The 20,981-nt window shown below is 48.7% G+C and overlaps 1 protein-coding gene across 2 annotated transcripts in view; it reads right to left on the bottom strand.

Moving 5' to 3' along the window:
• The window catches only part of KCNN3 (potassium calcium-activated channel subfamily N member 3), a 163,762-nt gene that overhangs the window by 115,918 nt on the left and 26,863 nt on the right, over positions 1-20,981 (bottom strand). For both annotated transcript variants that reach the window (XM_065903309.1, XM_065903300.1), the window contains exon 2: positions 2,446-2,541. In XM_065903309.1, the coding sequence (XP_065759381.1) occupies positions 2,446-2,541 (96 nt within the window). The remainder of the gene's footprint in view (positions 1-2,445; positions 2,542-20,981) is intronic.

The following is a 20,981-nucleotide window of genomic DNA, read 5'->3' as shown; positions in this document are numbered from 1 at the left end:
AAACTCCCTCTGGCAAAAGAAGTTCCCACTAGATCTTTCCAGAAGAAAGAACTTCACTGGACAGGTAAGAGGCACAGAGGGAGCCACGTTCTGGTGACAGCCCACGTGTTGGTAGGCCAGAAGGATGATGGACTAGGTGGTGGGAGCTGAGCGTGCAGGCAGGGTAGAGAGGAAGCCCAACCACTTACCAGCACTGGGTGGTCCTGACAGTGACCATCCGGTGGGCACAGCTTGTAAGATGAGGCCCAGCTGGGAGCAGTGGGACAGAGGTCACAGGAAAGGGACCCACCCTCTTACAAGTTCAGCAAGGTGGATGGCATGACTTCCATACTTCACATGGGGAAACCAAGGCGCAGAGAAGTTGTTATAAGGTGTTCTTGGCCCAAGGGCATTCAGGCGTCTAAGCCAGGATTCAATGCCTTCACTGATTTCACCTCGTTGCTCTTAACTTTGAGTGTCAGGCCAAGACAAATAACTAACATAGCATCCTCTGGTGCCCATAATGAGGGCCAAGCAGAGACTAGCTGTGAGGTCAGAAAGGACAGTGTGCCCAGCCAGGTGCTGGCCCCACCACCTGGTCAGAACTGACATCACAACCGCAGCTGGGTGGGGTCAGAGCTAAGGCTGCCAGCCCTGGGGATGGCAGGGCAGTACCCCAAGAGAATCAGAGAAGGGACACCTGGCTCTTCTAGTTCCAAGGCCTGGAGTAGAAATAGCAGCAGTCAAGCCGAGTGGACCCACTGTGTGGGTGTGAGGCTGAGACCAGCTCCTTTCTCCCTTCCCTGAGCCTGGCTCACAGCTGAGCTTCACTACTCTGCCTTTTCCTCTGGCCTGTGTGACCCCTCTGCACAGGTCAAGGTGATATAGTGTAGTATAGATGCCTCCAGATGAGGGTGCCGGGGCTCAGAGGAACTAAGGAAACACCTGGGTCCCACAGCTGGTTTGGGGTGGGGTGAACCTGGCCGGGAGCCCTGACTGTGACTCCCGGGCCCGTCTCCCATTCCTGCCCATTTCTCCTGCCTGTACTCCTGGCTTCTTCCTGGGGTTAGAGCCCAGCCGCCTTGTCCAGGTCGGACCCCACAAAGGAACCCGCTGGATGGCATCTAGGACTCTCAGCCTTCACAGCACAAGCTCTGCCCCTGCACCTGTGACCCCTCCGGAGACTAACGAGTCCCCACCTTCTCAATGAGTATCCTCTGGTCATCAACAGAGTGGAGCCAAGGTGGCCTGGAGCCAAGGCTCCCTCCCCCGGGCCGGCTGCAGTGGCCCCCGACACGCAACGGGAGAGCAGACCACCCTCCCAGGAGCAGAAGATGTTCACCCATCTCTGCCTGTGCAGCCACTCCGCTCAGAAATGCTGGGTGACAAGAGGTACATATCTGAAGTGTTTTAAAGTTCACAGAGCCCTCTCATACACTACCCATTCATCCTTACAACAACTCGTAAACAGTGGAATAAAAAGCCCCATGTTCCAGACAAAGAAAAGTTCACACGTTCCAGTCCAGAGAGGTGACAGGGCTGGCCAGAGACCGGCTGTGAGAAGAGGTCATGGCCCAGTCTCGGCCCCAGCTTTCCCAACTCTGAGTTCTGGTCTTTGTCAATTTCTCGCCTGCTGCCCAGATGTAGATCTATCTGTGCTCCTCCAGCCAAAGGACAGGGTTATATTCAGATGTGCATGCAAGTGAGAAAAAACATCTGGATACCGTAGAACCACCACCCAGGGCCCCAGCACAACAGGTCAGCCCAAAGGGCCAGGTGATATGGGAGACCCATTGTCAGGAGAAGATGCCTCCGACCTGCTCACTCCTGCCTGCCCTTCCCAGCCCAGATCATACCATCCTCCTGACAGCAGCCAAACTGGAGTACACCCCAGAGGCCAGGCCAATATTTCTCTGGGTACCAAGTGACTCCTGGCAGCAAGAAACAGAGGCCTCCTCGACCACAGAAGATTCTATTCTATCTAGAAAATGACTCCTTCCTGGCACAGACCAGGAAGCGGTAAACTCACCATCAGACCCCTAGTGTTATCTGGTGCAGTGTCTGTGTTTGTGTGTGTGTACACGCAGGCACATGCATGCAAGGGCATAGGAGGAAGGTCTGCTTCACCTGGGAGATTCAATGGCTCACACTCAGAAAAGATCTAGCAAGAGATAGAAAGAGCAAAGTCAGTCCTACAGTAAAGCAGTGCAGAATGAAGACTCTGAGCAGGACTGTCCCCAAAACATGAAGCCATGTTTGCCTCTGGGATAATCACAATGGTTCTAAAGCCCCAGAGCAGCCTCACAGTTACCTCTCCCATGAGGGCCCAAACCGAAAGAGAAGAGCCACAATCTCGCATACTGTCTGGTGAGATTCCCCAGCTAGTTCCTGAGGGGGCGGGGGGCGGGCTCAGCCTCGAGCAGAGGAATGACCCCGGTATGAAGGGATGTGGGCAAGGGCACCTACCTGGACTTCACGTGTGTGATAGGCGATGATCAAACCCAAAAGGATGATGGTAGACAGACTGATAAGGCATTTCAGGGCCAACGAAAACATGGAATCCTGCAGGAGAAATGGAAAGAGAGGATTAGAAAAAATCCAGGACAGAACATTTCACTCTGAGGCTACATAAAGTGGTGAGGGGCAGTGACAGCAAAGGAGAGACTGTCACCAGCACCTCCCAGGAGCAGGATACAGCACAAAGGTAACCAGATCCCCGAAAGCACTTTGGGCTGGGCCCTGGGCTGGCTCAGTCTCCGCAGCTGCCCTCTGAGCCTCTGTTTTCTAAGGTTAAACCATATTTGCATTCCTGGGATGAACTCTGCTTGGGCATGATGTATTATGTTTGTTATACATGGCTAGATTCAGTTTGCTGATGTGTTGTTTAGAATTTTTGCCTTCATGCTCATAAGTCATATGAACATAATTCTCTGTGCTGCTATTATCTGGTTTGGACATCAATACTGTGCCAGCTTCGGCCTCTCTTTCCTCTTAACAAACCTGAACCAGAGGATTCCAAGGTCCCTCCCATCCTGACAATGCAGAGTTCTTTCAGGAATGAATGAGAACGTCCTGGTGGTGGCTCTCCCGTTTTAGGCCGAGGGTGCAGAAGGAAGTGAGGGCAGTGGAAGAATTCCTGGAGAGGAAAGGGGCCGAGCACAGGAGCAGAGCGGGGTTCCTGGGCAGGAGAAGGGCCCTGGGGGTCCCTTCAGCTGAGGCTGGGGGAGGCACGTGGGTCATTTGGCCTCTGCTGCAGTCCTCCAGCCTCAGGGCAGCTTAGGGGACCCACATGGTTAGCAGCAAGCGCTCCAGACTGGCCCACTGGATCCAACCCCGGACACAGCCACTTTCTAGCCATGTGATCTCAGGCTGCTCTCTCTGCCTCTGCACTCAGGGGCTTCCGGCATCAGATGGGGATAATAGCAGTACCTACCTCTCAGGGCTGCTGTGAAAGATAAAGGCACTCTATGAGAGTGAAGGCAGGAGGAGAAGGGGATGACAGAGGATGAGATGGCATCACTGACTCAACGGTCATGAGCTCGAGCAAACTCCAGGAGACGGTAAAGGATAGGGAAGCCTGGCGTGCTGCAAATCCATGGGGTCACAGAGTCAGACACGACTGAGCAACTGAATAACAATGTGTAAGGTGCCTAGCCCGGTACCCGGCCCTGTGAGGGATGGCTACCGTCATTTCCCTCACCTTCTCTGCAGGGCTGGTACCTCCTGGGCATTTGGAAGCCAGGGAGCAGAGGTAGCTCCCAGTTCCGGAGGAAGGCGGGAACACAGACCTGAATAAAGGTAGCAGAGAGCCGGCAGTACTTCCAAGCTCGGTGTTGTAGCCCCATGCATCCTGAGAGACGCCGGCCACACGAGAAACAGTCCCTGTGCTCCAGAATCATAAAATGCCTGGTGTCTACAAAGCAACTTACTGTTTTCAAGGTGGTTTCACAGCTTGTTCTCATCCATCCTCGGGACAGCCCTTGGTCTTTCACCCAACTGTATAGATGCTACAGGTGAAGGCTCAGATGGGCGAGTGACTTGGGCCAGGGTTTGAAGCCAAGGCTTCTGACTCACCGCCCACAAGTGCTCAGCCCACTCTTTGGTAGGAAACAATAAAAATGTGAGAGGTGTCCATTTACACAGACCCAAATGACAACTTAAGATAATAATGGAAAGTGTCTCAAAGGTGCGTGAGTGCATCCTAAGTCACTTCAGTCACGTTCGATTCTTTGTGACTCTACGGACTGTATAGCCCCCCAGGCTCCTCGGTCCATGGGATTCTCCAGGCAAGAATACTGGAGTGAGTCCCCATCTCCTCCTCCAGGTCTCAAAGGTGGGATATAATTAATTACCACGTGCAACCTCCAGGAGAGAGGGGGGAGACATCACTGTCCAAGAAAGCAAGCTTTCGGAGACAGAGGGAGGGGTACCTGAGATCGCCAGCATTAGAGGGGGAGGGGTCCAATATGGGGCAGCCACTGCAAGCAGTGGAGGGCTTGGATTTGAGCCCAGGATTCCCAGATGTCCAACTTTGTGTTCTCAACCACCCTTTGCAGGCTGAGATGGAAAGAGAGCAGCTCTCCCTGGTGTCTGCCAATCTACCATTCATCTATTTGATACAGTTCTGGGGCCCACTTAGTGCTGGGAACCCAGGGGAGAACCCATGCAGGAGCTCATTCTTTCATGACAATTTCAACCACTTCTCACTTCTTGAGCACCAGCTAGGTGTCCAACAGTGTGCTAGACACTACAGGATATTTACAGAGATCCCCTGCCTACCAGAAGCTTCCAAACTGGCTTATACACAGACCCCAACTTTCTATACTATGTAGGACCATCCAGCTGCAGGGAAAGATGTCCATTTTGCTCTTCGTAGATGATGGTCTAATTATAAGCCACTTTTCACTTAGCCTCTTGTATGTTCTATACTTAATGAAGAGCAGCCTGCAATCATTTACTCAGCACATAGGCACTGAGATATCTCGAGGAGTACTATGCTGCTCCAATTAAGGGCCCAGGACAAAACAGAACACAATTTCAGCCCTTTGGAAGGTTCCAATCTTTGAAAGCACTTTGGGTGCCTGAAACACCATCCAAACCCCAAGACCTAGTGGGGCTGAAGAGCAGGTGGTGAATTCAGGGACACTCAGACTTTGAGGATAAGGCCACTTCCCCTTCAAAAATCAACAGGGAACAGATCATAATGTTTTCGAGCCAGAAATGACCATCACTTTCTTCTCAAAGGGGTCTGAAGACATCTGGGGAGCATCACACCTTCCCAAGGGAAGGATTTGGGATCAGCTGCATATTTCAAACTCTAATTAATTTCTTTTGGCAGAAATTAACCGAAATCAGAATCCAAGTCTATTTTCATCATTTTTAGAGGAAGAAATAAAGGGAAAGAGGCCAGATGCTGTCTCCTCTCCTTTGAGCCTCTTCCTTTTGTTCTAAAACTCAAAGCCTTTACGTAAAAGGCAACTCCACCTTCTTCTTGGTTTTGGCCAGCGAAACCTCGTTGGCCAGCTCCAGCCCCATGAGGGGATGAATGTGCACTGGATCAGCGGGAATGAGCGCTACTTTACAGATTTCTTTGCAATATCTAGCACATGTCAATAAAAAATAAACCATCAACTATTTTTAATAGCCAAAAATATGTCAAAGAAGTCAGCTGGACTAGAAATGTTTTCTATTTGTTAAAATGCTGAATTATCTTTTCTTTGCTGTCGGATCTCCAAATAAAGCTTGAAATTGATATGGTTCTTTGGATGATGGCAGCCATCAGGGCTGGCTAACTGCCACATGCCATAAAGAGACAAAAAAAAAAAAAAGGAGGGGGCCAAAAACTAAAGCAAAGTCCATGGATAGGGAGCTAGAAGGTCCCCTTTCAGTAGCTCAGGCCCGGCAGCTTGCGCTGGGCATGTGGAAGATTCCTCTCACGGAGGCGAAATAACTCTGGAAGCAAACCCAAGCACCTGTAGGGCTTGAGGGCCTGCGGGACTGGGCTGAGTTGATCACAGCACTCCCTCCCAGCCCGATAAGTCCGTTTGGCCCTTAGATGGCAGTGAGTGGGGGCCAAATAGGTGTGTGTACATACATACACAAGCCCTGTGCTCACCCCAACCGATCAACCCTTCTCCCCTGCAACTCAAAACTTTTAAACAATAGAGTAATAATCCTTAGTACACAAGAATGCTTACGAATCATAACTCAACAGATGAGAGTCATTTTTTCAAAGCCATTTATTCCTAAATGCTCCCAAATATTAGAGTGGGTAAGCAAACTGGAGATTAGCCAGTGATGGAACACTATGTTGTCACTGAAAGCCACTCTTGTAGAGAATATTTGAAGACATCAGGAAAGGTTCATGATTCAATATCAAGTGATAAATCCAGACCCCAAAACTATACATTTATTTCCAATTATTTTTAATGTAAAAATGACTGAAAATATATAGTATGATTCTATTAAGTGTCAGGGTACTCAACTGTATTACCTCTGATGTTCTGAGTACAACAGGTGCTTAATGAGTGCTTCTTGAAACATTTTAATAATAGTGCTTTTATCTTGACCTAATGTTTATTAAGTGTCAACTACATACCAGGTCCCAGACTATGCCTTCTTCACAAATTACTTTGCATCCTTACCTTACAGATGAGGTCATAATGTCTCCATTTTACTGATTAAAAAGAAAACTAAGGGACTTCCCTGATGGTGCAATGGATATGAATCCGCCTGCCAATGCAGGGAACATAAATTGGATTCCTGGTCCAGGAAGATTCTACATGCCATGGAGAAACTAAGCCCATGCTTAGTTGAGCCTATATGCCACAACTACTGAAGCCCACATGCCTAGAGCCCGGGCTCTGCAATTATAGAGGCCACGGCAATGAGAAGCCCCAGGATTGCAACAAAGAGTAGACTCTGCTCTCTACCACTAGAGAAATCCCACATGCAGCAACAAAGACCTAATACAACCAAAAATATAAATAAATAATTTTTGTAAACTGAGAGTCATAGAGACAATGTGACTTCTCCAAGGTCATACAACTAGCCCAGATTTTAGCTATACATCAGATTTTTCTAAATACCATGCTCCCCCCATGCCTTCAAAATGAACTAGACTCCCATGTGAGATGCTGAGTTTGTGTCATCCTAGTAGAGGCTGGCTACAGCCATCAGGGTGCTGTAGAGGGAATTCCTAGCAGGGAAGGAGGGTGAACTACATTCCCACAAGATGCCCCCATCTGCGTGGTCCCTGTTCTGCTCCAAGACAAGAACCAGCCCTTCACAGATCTATGACTTCTCATTGATGACAACAATCTGTTGTAAAGCATTGCTGTAGGGGCCTGCCATGCATGGTGGGCATCGTCAACAACCCCCTTTTACAGAGGAGGAAACTGAGACTTTGAGAAGTCACCTAATTTGTCCAAGGATGTGGCCAAAAAATGGAGGCAGGACTTATTCCAGATAATCTGCTTTCAGGTCCCGTGCTCTGTCCATGCATCAGCACCCCACCCCACCCCACCTGTCAGACCTTCCCAGCCTCCAGTTTCTGCAGTGAACCTTCTCAGAACCTTCCTCCCCTGAGGCTGTACGGAGTGTGATGGAGTGTGTTCCTGGCTTCTGAGCCAGCCGTATAAACTCCCCGCCTGCCTTGTAACTTCCAATGACAAGCCAGAATTGTAATGATTACGGTAGATCTTCCCAGAGACTTTGAAGTCCTAAATGTGTTTTATTGTTGGAACATTTGAAAATAACAGAAAACCATACTTGCAAGCAGAGTCCTGGAGGGGCACTGAAAACAAGTGAAACGTACCAGGTAAAAAATGTAGAGAGGTGCCTTCCCCCAAGAATGAGTATGCATGTGTACACATGAGGCCTATTCATGATCTCTGTCACTGGCTGGAATCCCCAAAGGGGAAGAGGTGAAACCATCTAAAGTATGTATCTCCTGAATTAAGATCTATGTTTTATGCATTCGATTTGGGAAATAATTGATTTAGAATTCTTTTCTGCTTAATAAGGTCAACTTTTCCTTCAATTTCATGGAGAAGCTCCAAAACTGATTAACATTTCAGCATCAGCTTAATACTGTGTCTCTAAAACGGCTGTCCTAATTGGACACTCCTGCTAATTAATGCTATGCAAATTAAAATCCAGCCCCTCGTCCACTGGCCCGGAAGACTGTACTCTTGGTTGATGTTCTCTGAGACTCGGCTTCTTTCCTCAACCCGGTGCTTTCATACCAGAACCAAACCCCTGACTTCCTCCTTCCTCTGCTTTTCTCCTGCCTCCTCATGATCTCTTATTCTCATTCACCCTCCACACCTTTCACGCTAATGCTCATCTCCTAGCTCAGGCTCATCATCCCGGGTTAAGCCGCCTCATTTAAATACATCTGTGACTCTTCCTGGCATCCGCAGAGTGACTGCCCAGCCTGGATCCCACCAGAATCTGATTTTGGTCACTCACGGCCCAGAGTGGAATCACTCAGACCCTCTGCATCCTTGGATGTCTAACTTTAGAATAAGGAAAACAGGCAAAGCTGCATGATGGGATGGGAAGGTGAACCCTGGGGGCCTCAGAGGGCACTTGGGCCTCTGACAGTCCTGAGAAGAGAGAAGTGCCAAGAACCCAGGGTTAAGCTTCATAACCAAGAAGTCTTGAGCTGGGCCCTGGGCTTGCCAGCAGAGGACCCAGGAGGTCTCAGCCACCTCCGTGATAAATGCCTGGCTTTGGACAGGCTGCATCACTCTTCTAGACCTCAATACCCCCCAGTAAAATGAGATTCTTGGACCAAATAGTCCCTGAAGCCTACTGGCTGATGGCACTGGCCATGAAATGTACATAGGCCACAGGGACACTCCCAACATTTTTTCCTTTTTTCCCCTTTTCTCAAGCATTTCTATACATGATAAAATTGTGACTGTGAAACAGTCAGCAACAAAACTCACTCATGCTAACTTCTCCTCAAATAGAACAAGATGGCTAACAAAGAAAATTACCATTGTCTTTTTCTAAATAACATGGGATTGAAACCAAAAAGCCAGAATTCAAATCATATCTCTGCTGCTCACTATGTACCACTGGACCAGTCACTTAACCTCTCTGGGCCTCTGTTTCCTTCTCTGCAAGCCAGATATAACAGGATCAACTCTCATTAGCATTGGAGAATACAGTAAAATAATGCATATGAAAAAACTCATTCTTTCTTCACAGAAAGAAAAGCTCACATTCTCTTGTAGCCAAGCACCATTTCTCTCGCTACACAGACGTCAATGTGGGGAAAGTCAGCTGTGTCTCAGTTGTGGGTCAGGGAGGGGCTGCAGAATACCCCTCCAATATCATCAGCATTTGAGGTTTGCAACAATATACAAAGATGGTCCTCCCCACCACCACCACCACCACCCCGCCCCCCGCCCAGGCATTTCAGAAAGACAGCTTTGGTGCAGCGGGGCAAACATTCATTCACTCATTCATTCACATTATAAATATTTATGGAGCACTTAACTATGCCCAGGCCCTGTGCTGGGTACTTGCAAAACCCATTCAGCCCCGGGCTGCTGAGCCTGAATCCCACCTGGTAGATGAAGGGCAGGTGCGTAGGGCCTGGAAGAAATGGGCAGAAGGCCCATGCTGAGAGAGAAGACATAGAAGTGACTCCTTACATCCTGAATGTGAGGTGAGGATTACAGACTAACCAGAGACCAAAGGAGGCTTCAGAGAGTGCCTTCTCCCCAAAGATGCTTTTTTCTGAGCCTGCAGGCTCTCTGTGCAGAAGAGGAGAGCAAGAGGCCGTCTCCTGCTGGATGCCCGCCAGGGCTGAGCATCAGCCTGGGTAGTGGAGACCAAGCTGCAGGCACCTTCCCACCTTCCTGAGCCCTCTGTGTAGGTAAGTATGTGTCTTTACCGGGTCCCAGGGGCTGTCGCTCACCACCAAGATGGAAGCCCCAGACGGGTAGTATTTTTCAATTTCATTTGTCCACTTCTACATCCTGGTGCCTCGGACATTGTCCTACACACAGTAGGTCAATAAGTATTAGTCAAAACTTGAATATTTGAATGAAGGGGGGAATATTTTGAGATGTGTCAAGCATGTAGACACTTCCATCCTGAGCTTCCAAATACATGAAAACTAATAAACAATCAAAATAACAGCCATAGGATTTCCCTGGTGGTCCAGTGGTTAAGACCATGCTTCCACTGCAGGGGGCACAGGTTCAGTTCTTGATCAGGGCACTAAGATCCCATATGCCTGACAGAACAGCCGGAATACAGATAAATAAAAAACATAATGGCCCCAAACTGGAACATTTCAAATGTCTATCAATCAGAGAACATATCAAACGTCTATCAATCAGAGAACATTTCAGATGTCTATCAATCGGAGACGTATAAACAAACTGAGATCTCCATACAATTGAACATCATTCTGTAGTTGACTATTTACATATAAAAAATTAAAGTGACAGCCAGCATCTACTGTGTGCTTAGCATGGCCAGGCACTGGTGTGATGGCTTTAGATCTCAGGACAATCCCAGGGAGGCTCTGTCGCTTGCCCACCATCCCCAAGTGAGGATGAAGTGGCGATCAGATTCTAACCCGGGCCGAAGCCAGACCTCAAGGTCTGGGCTCTCTCCACCCAGAGAGTCTTATGACATATAGGAAGCCCACCGATCATCAGAACATCACCCTTTCCAGCCCAGCCTTCCCAGGCAGGACTAATCCCCCACCTCACGGCTCTCTGAGGAGGCCCCAGTCATGTCACCATTAAACCTCGGTCACTTACTACCATGACAGAATATGAGCAACCTGAGGTCAGGTCCGGGGGTCTGCATCATCGTTGTAAGTGCAGCCCAGACCAGGCCTGCAGTGGGGAGGTCAGGCAGAAAACTCTTGTGCAAGGAAGGACCCCAAAGATCTCAAAATAAAACTCGTAAAGTCAGGTTGGCCTGGGGCGTTTCTCTGCGGCCCTCCGAGTTGTCACCCCCAGAAGGAAATGAAATCTGATGGCTGAGGGACACCATGCAGCTAATACAAGGGCATCGGGTCTGAGCAGACGGTGGCCTGGTAATGGTTACTGAGGCCAGCACGATGACCGGGACACCAATTAAGAGGAAACCATCCTCTCCGAGCCTCGGCTCTCCTACCGTGCAATGCCCCGAGAAAGGACAAAAAGGTCATTTGGAAGACCACACTACCAAAATATCAAGTCAGATGGGTCATCCCTAGGGCCACAAACATAATTCCAATTAAGGAGATGGTTTCCTTCACAAGGTCTGAGCAGAGGGGAACTGGCATATCATGAATTCTCTACTGCATGCCTACTTATAATTTATTTTCCTGCCCCACTTACAATATTGGCAAAGATTCCATGCAATTCAATCAAAATTTTTATTACATACTTGCCATGTGCCAGGCACTGTGCTAAGTGTGGGACATCAAAATACACATAATGAGGTCTCTCTCAGGGCAGTTTGGGGCTGGTTGCTCCTGAAGTAGTCAAGAACTGGCCCATTAGGACTTCCAACAGGAAGTAAGCACTTTATAAAAGTTTGTTGGGTGAATGAATGTTGAAAGGTTAGACTTCTGAGCTCAATACCAAGGCAGAATGAAACCGGGAGTTGGTGGGTGGCATTGAGTCTCCTCACCCGATCAGAGAGAATGCAGGGGGGAAGGGTGCCCACCAGGCACCAACAGCACAGAGGGACCTTGATCTCCACCCCAGAACAATTGAATCAAACCTCTGCAGGTGAGGCCTGGACACTGACATTTAAAAGAACATTTCAGTGATGCAAATGTGCAGGCCAGAGATGAGAACTGCTCCTCCAGGGGCACAAGAAAGAAGCCCAGAAGGCTGGGGCTGCCATCACTGTCTTGAGGAAATGTTGTTGAACAGTCATATGCATAAGCAGTGGCATTCCTTAGAGTTAAAAGGAAATGTAAACGCCATCTAGTTAAATGGCTCGTGACTCTCATGAATCTCATAAGAGCTAAATGAATCTCCATAAGATTCCTGGCATATAGTCATTCAGTCTCTGCTTGATTGCCTCCAGGGACGGGGAACTCACTTCCTATCAAGGCAATCTATTCTATGTTGGAAAGGCTCTGACTTTTTCACAGACCTGGCTTCAGCTTTCTGAGGTGCTTAGTCCCCAGTAAAGCTAAACAAACAAATGCCTCTGTAAAGCCTCACTCTGATCTTGGTATCATATGTGCCTATGCAAAAGTCCTCAAAAAGCAAGCCCCTCCCCAAGACAAATACCAATAAAAATACAAGTACCAGACCTGGAGGCACCCCTGGAAATCAACTTGTCCCCACCTTCATTCTACATGAGGACACTGAGGCCCAGTGAGGCCAGCTCAGCCCCTATCAAACACCAGCCTGTGTTGAAACAAAGCTTAGAAGCTGGTTTGGGCGCTCCAAGGCTTAGGCTCACAAGGCAACTATCCCTGCCACCCTCCCCTGTTTCTGAAGATATAAGAGCTCTAAACTTATCTGTCTTCCAAAAGCCTGGATTCCTACCCTGGAAGTCACCTCCAGACCTATCACCTAGCCACTTTATTTCTTTCTCCAATAAACAATCTGCTCCTGATTACCTTTCATCCTCCTGTGCTTGTGGAATGTGCGTGCTCTTGGCCAGTCAGCAATTACATCACTCTTATGGTGTCAGAAAGCCCCATACAACCTTCTCCAGCTTTGATGAATGCACACCTGTCACTACACATCTCATTCTGAATGTCCCAATCCCCGCCTTCATCTCAGGAGAAGCACACACTGAAGGTCTCTTGTCCTAGTCCCAACATGCATCCTGGCACCCTGGGGGTCCCCCGTTACAGAGAACCACTTAAGCTTACTTCACCCCCACAGCTGTGGCAGAGCCCTACCAGAAGGCTGCTTGGTTTGCCATCATTGTGAGAGGGGCTTCTCCTTGCAAATATCCAGTGCTACCCTCACCAAGACCATCATCCCCATAGTTCCTCCAGGTGGCAGGGGACCCCTTTTCTTAATGTTCTAGAAAGTTGGAGACAAATAACTGCTTTCTGGATGGCTTGCTTTGAAGTCATTTTTTCCCCTCTTATTAAAACCTATGTGGTCCCCAAACCAAGAAAACAATAGGAATCACCTTGCTCTGCAGAAGGTTCTGTGTGCACACTGGGTTCCCAGCGAGAACCAAACCAGACCAGGCCAGGTCTGACCCAGGCCTGGGCTTCTCTCTCTCCATCCAGCCCCAGGAGATGCACCAGACTCCTGGAGTCTCTGCAAGAGCTGTGGTCAACCAGTTTACCCAATGAACTGGGTAAACTGAACCTCTTCAGATGGGCAGTCTTTGAAATAAAAATTCCTACCACCTGACAGCCACAGACTACCCCCACCCTTCATCTCTCAGCCTCATCACCCCCCACAATTCTCTTTCTTCTTTTCACCCTTCAGCCCCTGGCTCTGTCTGCACCAGAGGCTGCTGCAGCAGCAGAAGCAACACCATGATCCCAGCAACACCTTCCAACCTCATCAGAGGCTTCCACAGCACAATTCTCTGCCTACTCCCAGCCTGGTACCCAGATGCAAGCCCACTTCCATCCCCACACGCAGCACAGCCAACCCCTGAGCCTGGCAATGTTTGGGCCAAGCGAAAATTTTAAGATGCCCAGAAATCACATATGGTGAGAAAAACAACCGCCTGGCAGGCGGCACAGACATCTCTGAAGGCTGGAGCTTCCCGGATAAGGAACAGCCCTGTCCTGTGTTTCCCCTGCCACGTTTCCAGGCTTCCCAGAGCAGCAGCCCAAGGACAGCATCATCCTCCTTCCACTTCCACACCCGGGCTCTTGCCAATAAACGTGAGACAGCAAGTCCTCCACTCAATGCACAGACTCAGCGGGAAGGGGCCCCCTCAGCTGTCTAGTCTAACCGCCCCACTTTACAGGCAAGGAAATGGGGGCCCAGTGAGGGGCTCTGCCCCCAGTCAAGACCCCACACCAGGTAACAGAAAAGGCTTATCTTGCCCTAAGTCTTCTGAGGGCTGGGCTGGTATTTTTGCCACGTCCCCATCCTGCCTGCCCATCAGCCACACACCCCTGCAAGGGGTGGGACCCCTCTCTGATTCCTCTCCCACCTCTCTGCACATACTCAGTTCATGTTTGGAGAAGGGACATTTCTTCTACAGCTCATTCAAGGGCAAATCAGGAGAAATAATAATCACCTAGTCCAGGTTCTCTATCTTCTTACTTAAAACTCGGAAAGCTTAAACATAAATAAAGGGAAATGGTCTGGAAAAATAACCAGTTGGCATGGAACAATTGACATTTCAGAGCTGCATAAGAAGTGGAAATACTGTTTTTCAGAAATTCAGCACAGCCATGAGTTGTTAACTCCTAGGTGCTTGGCACAGGCTTTTCAATTGTTTAGATGTGATGGAAGATGTTGATAGAAGTGGTGGAGACCAAACACGGACTATTAACAGGCCGGATGTGGCATTTTTATCACTCTTTCTCACTCACTAGCTCTCCGGCACCAAACTGTTGCCAACCTGTCTACCTTTGGCTCTGAGCTGCCATCAATTCCAGCAACAGGGCACCCCAGGAGCCGTAACTCCTGCTCATGTCTGAGCAAGCTTATCCTCGAGCCGAAATGGCCAAGGCAGCCAGCCAACATGGGCTGCTTGTGTGTTCAGAACTTCCAGGGAATCACAAGGCCTGAAGCTTCCTTGGATGCAGCCCCTGCCCCACACAGTGGATACAGGAGATAATCACAGCTTAGGGGAGTCAGAAAACTCTCAATTCCCTCCTGTATTTCTCTTATCCACCTCTTCCCTGCAAGAGTTAGAAGCAGCCCTGATTTCAAGGCTGGAGTACATCCACTCTATCTGGTCCAAGTCAGAACTGCTTCAAGGTAGAAGGATCCCCATGGTGCCCTAAAGCAGGGGTCCCTGACCTCCAGGATCTACTGCCTGATGATCTGAGGTGGAGCTGATGTAATAATAGAAGTAAAGTGCACAGTAAATGTAATGTGCTTGAGTCATCCCGAAACCATCTCCCTACCCCTGGTCCATGGAAAAAACTGTCTTGCATGAAACTGGTCCCTGGTGCTGAAAAGGTTGGGGACTGCTGCTGTAAAGCGTACTGCTTCTGGGAATTCTCTCCAGATTCTGACTCTGCAAGGATTTATCGAGTACCGGTGGCATGTCAGTCTCTGAGGCCACACGTTTTCATACAGGGTCTCAATCCTTATGACAAGGAATTATTGTCCCCATTTGAAAAAGGAGGAAACTGGGGCCCACAACGATCACACAAATAGCTGAGATCATGTGATTAAAGAGGGGCAGTCTTCTGATTCTGAGCTCAGGACTGGATAAGACCCGAGCAAAGTCCCTGTTGGCATCTGTGCCCTGCACGCCCCATGGGTGTGGTCACTCTACTCTCCTGAAGCCCAAGCTGCAGGGTCTGTCCCTCTGCGCACCATGTGTTCCCCCAGCCCCAGAGCTTCCTGATCCTGGCCAGCTGTCCTCTACCGCATGTGCTCAGCCACCGGGCAGGCCAGGCCAAAGATCCCAACTGGACTGGTTTAGCTCCAGCCCCATCTTTGTGCCCAGTCAGTCATGCCCAACTCTCTGCGACCCCAAGAGCTATAGTCCACCAGGCACCTCTGTCCATGGGATTTTCCAGGCAAGAACACTCGAGCGCATTCATTCTATCTTTGATATCCATTAAATGAGTAAAAAATCCTTTCTTCCTTCCACAGTTATTGTGAAGACCAAATAGTGACTTTGGAAATGCTCTACCACCTAAGAGTTCCCAGAAGCTCCAAACTGTCTGTGCACACAGTGACCATATATATGCAGGTTTTCTCTGGGGAGACCAGTTTATGCCTATTGTTATGAATAGCTATTGTTATGAATAGTTATTGATATGAATAGCAATTATTAATGTCATACTCTCAAAAACATCCCTATTTAGTGACTCACATGATTACATACGTAGCACTTGCTGCCACAGGGTCTCAGAGAATTGGGGCCCCTCCCTGCCATCCTGCTTCCATGTCTCCTAGCACCCCCACCCACCTTGTCCAGTGGCAGCAGTTGGACTCAGTGCTGCCATTAGCAGACCCTTGGCCAGGGTCCCTGCTCCCAGGCTCATGGACCAGCATCATTTTTCTAGATCAAAGCAATTATTAGTAGATAGTTTTCAGCAGGGCAGTGTCAGTGTCACAGTGCATGGATTAACTGCAATTTTATGTCACTCTTCTCAGGTCTATTCTATCAATTACGGACAATCTCAGTCATGTGCCTAGCTGCCTTAACCCTCTGTGGCTTGAATTACTAGCACAGAAGAGGCTACAACCATGCAGAAGGCTGAATATCAGAATATATTTGCTATTGAATCATTGTGTCATGAGTGTCAGTTTAGGGCTTCCCAATTTACAAAGCACGTTCTTGCAGTTTCTTATTGGATCTCCGGGAGATAGGGAGAGTCACTCCCATTTCACAGATGGGAAAACCAAGGCTCAGAGTATTTAAGCAATTACCCAAGGTCACCCAGCTAGGAAGCCCAATTCTCCTACTAATAACCTTGTGTTGCCAAAACACTGTTTTGTTTAGCAATCAATGAGCGTGACCTGCACTGGAGCCCTCCAGAATGTGACCCTGGGGCTTCAGTAGTCTGAGATGGCCTCACACTGAGGTGTTCAGGACAGCCTCTGCAGGCAGCTGGAGGCAGGCCTGCCAAGGAGCCTGTCCAACGAATCACATGCTGCAGGCCCACTCTGCAGACTCACACTGTACCTGGAGCAATTCAAGTGACCTTACCATCAGAAAGAAAAAGAAATGCCAAGAAAAAAATGTCCACACCAGAAAAATATACAAACACGGAGACCCAGAACCTTCCTTCTTCCACTAGTCAGCGGAGGGAGTTGCTGGAAGTAACCTCTTGCTAGCAGGGGAATGGCAGGACACCCACAGGCCTCAGACACCTAAGGGTATCTCAGTGTTGAGATGGGAGAAGCCAGACAAACACTGCCTTCTACCTCCAGGGTGTTTATTTGGGCTCCTGCCTGTATCTACTCTGCCCTGCACTGGTTACAGCGTGCTAGTTCAATGATCTCTAAGACCCCCCAGTGCAAAGCCCCATTTTACAGATAGGGGAACTGAGGCACCAAGCTGGAAGTGCCTGTCTATGACCCAACTTGCCAGCGCCAAGCTGAAAGGGAGCAGAGCGGGGCGGGGCAGGGGCGGTTTCCCCCTTGCTGGGTTCTTGCTGCCCATGGCCATGAGCTGCCTCAAGGAACTGGAGGGCCGTCTGCAGTGTCTCTCTCGTGGGAGAGTTTGCTGCTTCCTTTCTTCCATCTCTCTCTTTCCTCTGCCCTCATCTCACTCTCCGCACTCACATTTCTTTCCTCTTGCATGAGTTCTGTTTCCCTGTTTTCCACAAACAGGGTTAAGACTGTCGGCTAGAGTTCTCGGTCTGCATGGAACTCATTGTGCTGGAGCCCCCAGGCTCTCACTGCATGGTCACTCCAGACTCCAGGCTGCTTCACGGCAGGGTCTGGGTCCTATTTGTCTCTTTGTCCTCATTACTTCACACAGGGCCTGGCACATAGTAATGGATGCTCAATAAATACTCAAAAGAATGAATGAATGAGTGAATAGAATGAATGAAAGACCATGTCAAATTCCCCAGGAGAATCAAGCAAAATGATTCCATTGCAGGTCTGATCATTCAGGTAGTAAATAACACTTAGAAATGGGGGGCGGGGGGATGGAATCTGACTCACTTTTAATTTCCTCATTCCACTAACTAAACAGATATTTATTTGTTTAGAACCCATGGTTTAAGCCTTTAAATGTAACAGCTGTGATCAGAGACCTAGGAAAACAGAAGTCCCAGCCAAGCTCTTCTCCCAGCTCCTCACCCTGGAGAAGTTCTAGGACCAGGAGCAATAACCCTGCAAACGTAGTGGAACAAATGAGGCTTGTGAGGAAAACCTGTCCTTCCAGCCACAGCAGTTTTCAATTCTCCTGCAGAAGTGGCTCAGGGGTCCCTAGGCAGGAAGATCGAATGCTGGTGCTCCCAGACAACCACTGAGGTTGATGACTTACTAAGCTTTTAAAACCTCGGTCAGAGCAAAGGGAAAAGATTACACAGGCCAAAGGCACTGACATCTCTCCACGCAGATGTCCTGGCTTCCAGGCGGGGACTCAGAATCAGCTGCCTCTTGTCACTTGGGGCCAGGTGGATTGGCGGCGGGAGGTGGGGGACGGGGGGGGGGGGGGGGGGGGGAGGTTAGGAGGGAGGAGGGGGATGGTTAGGCCCAGGGGAATGAATTGCTTCACTGAGGAAACCCAGCTGGGCCCAGGACTCTAAGCCATGGGGAGCCAGGTGGCCTGGGGCGGGGGAAAGAGAAGCGGCTCCTGCAGGGGTGGAAAAGGCCAGGCGGCCAGTGAGCTCTGGGGTCAGGAGGGTGTGTTCTTCCTGAAGAACTCGTCCCTCTCCCTCCAGCTGCCACCAGCTGCTGAGCATGGTGGGACAGCCAAGAGACAAGCGTCAGGCGGCCAGAGCTGGATGGACAAGTGCAGAGAATGTCAGAGTTCAGACAGGTCTTGGTGTCTTCTCTTGATGTGAAGAGCTGACTCATTGGAAAAGACCCTGATGTTGGGAAAGATGGAGGGCAGGAGGAGAAGGTGGTGACAGAGGATGAGATGGTTGGATGGCATCACCAACTCAATGGACATGAGTTTGAGCAAGCTCCAGGAGATAGTGAAGGACAGGGAAGCCTGGCGTGCTGCGGTCCATAGGGTCACAGAGAGTTGGACATGACTGAGTGACTGAACATCATCTTACAAACCAGAACACTGGGGCCAGACCTGGCTGAGGTCAATCATCTGCGAGGTCCAGAACTAGAAATTAGCTCCCTAGACTCCCTACTCCAGGGCTCCAATTGCTACACCATATAGATTCCACAGCAGTTAATATAAAGCACAAATTGTGCTGAATGGGAGAAAATATTGCAAATGATATGACTGATAAAGAGTTAAAATACAACATATAGAAACAGTTCATACAACTTAACATCCAAAAAAAACAACTCTATCAAAAAAATGGGCAGAACTGAATAGACATTTTCCCAAAGAAGAAATGCAGATGGCCAAGAGATAGATGAAAAGATGCCCGACATACCTAATCATCAGGGAAACGCAAATCAAAACCACAATGAGGTTTTCACCTCATACTTGTCAGGATGGCAGAAGGTCTACAAATAACGAATGTTGGTGAAGATGTGGAGAAAAGGGAACCTCTGTACACTATTGGTAGGCAAGTAAATTGGTGCAGCCACTGTGAAGAGAAGTATGAAGTTTTCTTAAAAAACTAAAAATAGAACTACTATATGACCCAGCAATTCCACTCCTGAGCATGTGTCTTAAAAAAAAAACACTAATTCAGAAAGATACGTGCAACCCAATGTTCACAGCAGCATTATTACAATAGCCAAGATATGGTAGCAGCCTAAGTGTCCATCATCAGATGAATGGATAAAGATCATGTGGTACAAATATATAATGGAATACTACTCAGCCATTAAAAAGAGTGAAACTTCACCATTTGCAGCAATATGGATGGACTTGGAGGATATTATGCTCGGTGAAATAAGTCAGACAGAAAAAACAAGTACTGTACAATATCACTTACATGTGGAATCTAAAAAAGTACAACTAGTGAATATAGCATAAAAGAAGCAGATTCACAAATATAGAGAACAAACTAGTGGTTACCAGTGGAGAGAGAGAAACAGGAAGGGCAGTATGGGGAAAGAGGATTAAGAGTTACAAGCTACTATGTATAAAATAAGCTACAAAGATACATTATACAAAATGGAGAATATAGCCAATATTTTATAATAACTATAATTGAGGCATAACCTTTAAAAATTGTGAATCACTCTATTGCACACCTGTAACTTACATAATATTATACATCATCTATACTTCAATAATAAAAATTTTTTTAAAGAATGAACTTTTTTAAAAACACACAAATTGGGCCACACCTCTGCCTAAATCCCTTCTGTGGCTCCCCACAGCCTCTAGGATAGAGATGAACCCCTTAAGCAAAGCACCTGCATTATCTGATCATTGCCTACCTCTCCTCTCCCATCATACCATAGACACCAGCCACACTGAATCTCTAGTTACACTCCAATGTGTGTTCTGCACTCTCACATCTCGGGGCCTTTGCACATGCTTCCTGGACCAGGAATGACCTTCCTCTCTTGGCCTATCTCATTCCTAGTCAACCCAGACCCAAGGACGCTCTCACTACTCCCACTGCCCCACTCTCCTGAGCCACCTTCTCTTTGTGCTCTCTGCTGGACACCAGGCCTCTCTGGGAGACAATCTAAGTGCACTGAGCATCTGTTTACCAGGCTGTGAGCTCTGTGAGTGTGGGAACCAAGTCTTTTTCATCCTCCGGTTTCTCCCTGACCCCCAGCACCTAGCATAGTGCCCAGTATGTGAGAAAAGCTTCATTAATGTTTGCAGAATTAACTATCAAACTAAGGAGTGAGTGAACCCCTGGGCAGCACTGATAGCGCCTTGTTTATGTTCCTTGGGAAGCTACTTAACCTCCAGAAGGGCCAGCAGCACTCAGAATACTCATTAACCCCCAGCTTTCTCTCTGATCTCCCTTTCTCCTCATGTGGGAGGGTGGTGGAGTCTCACCACAACCAAAAGTCATGTGAGATTGTATCTCTGTGGGGAACACAGCCCCTGAGATCCAGGGGCCCCCAGTGATGCTTCCAGCTGATGTGAACAAAGGTCACTGAGGAGTGATGGCAAAGCAACTGCCTGGTTGCTGAGTTCACTTACCCATGAACTGAGCACGTCAACATGTGGCCGTTGCCATCAAGGACCATGCAATTAGCAGCCCCCTGGCAGCAGGACCCAGCTGTGTAGCACCGCCCCCATCCTGGCTGCAAATCTCTGGGTACCTGCCCTGCAGGTGGAGTCCC

The sequence above is a fragment of the Muntiacus reevesi genome, chromosome 1 (assembly GCF_963930625.1).
Source record: "Muntiacus reevesi chromosome 1, mMunRee1.1, whole genome shotgun sequence".
Classification (NCBI taxonomy): domain Eukaryota; kingdom Metazoa; phylum Chordata; class Mammalia; order Artiodactyla; family Cervidae; genus Muntiacus; species Muntiacus reevesi.
This window is presented reverse-complemented; position numbering and strand designations above follow the sequence as displayed.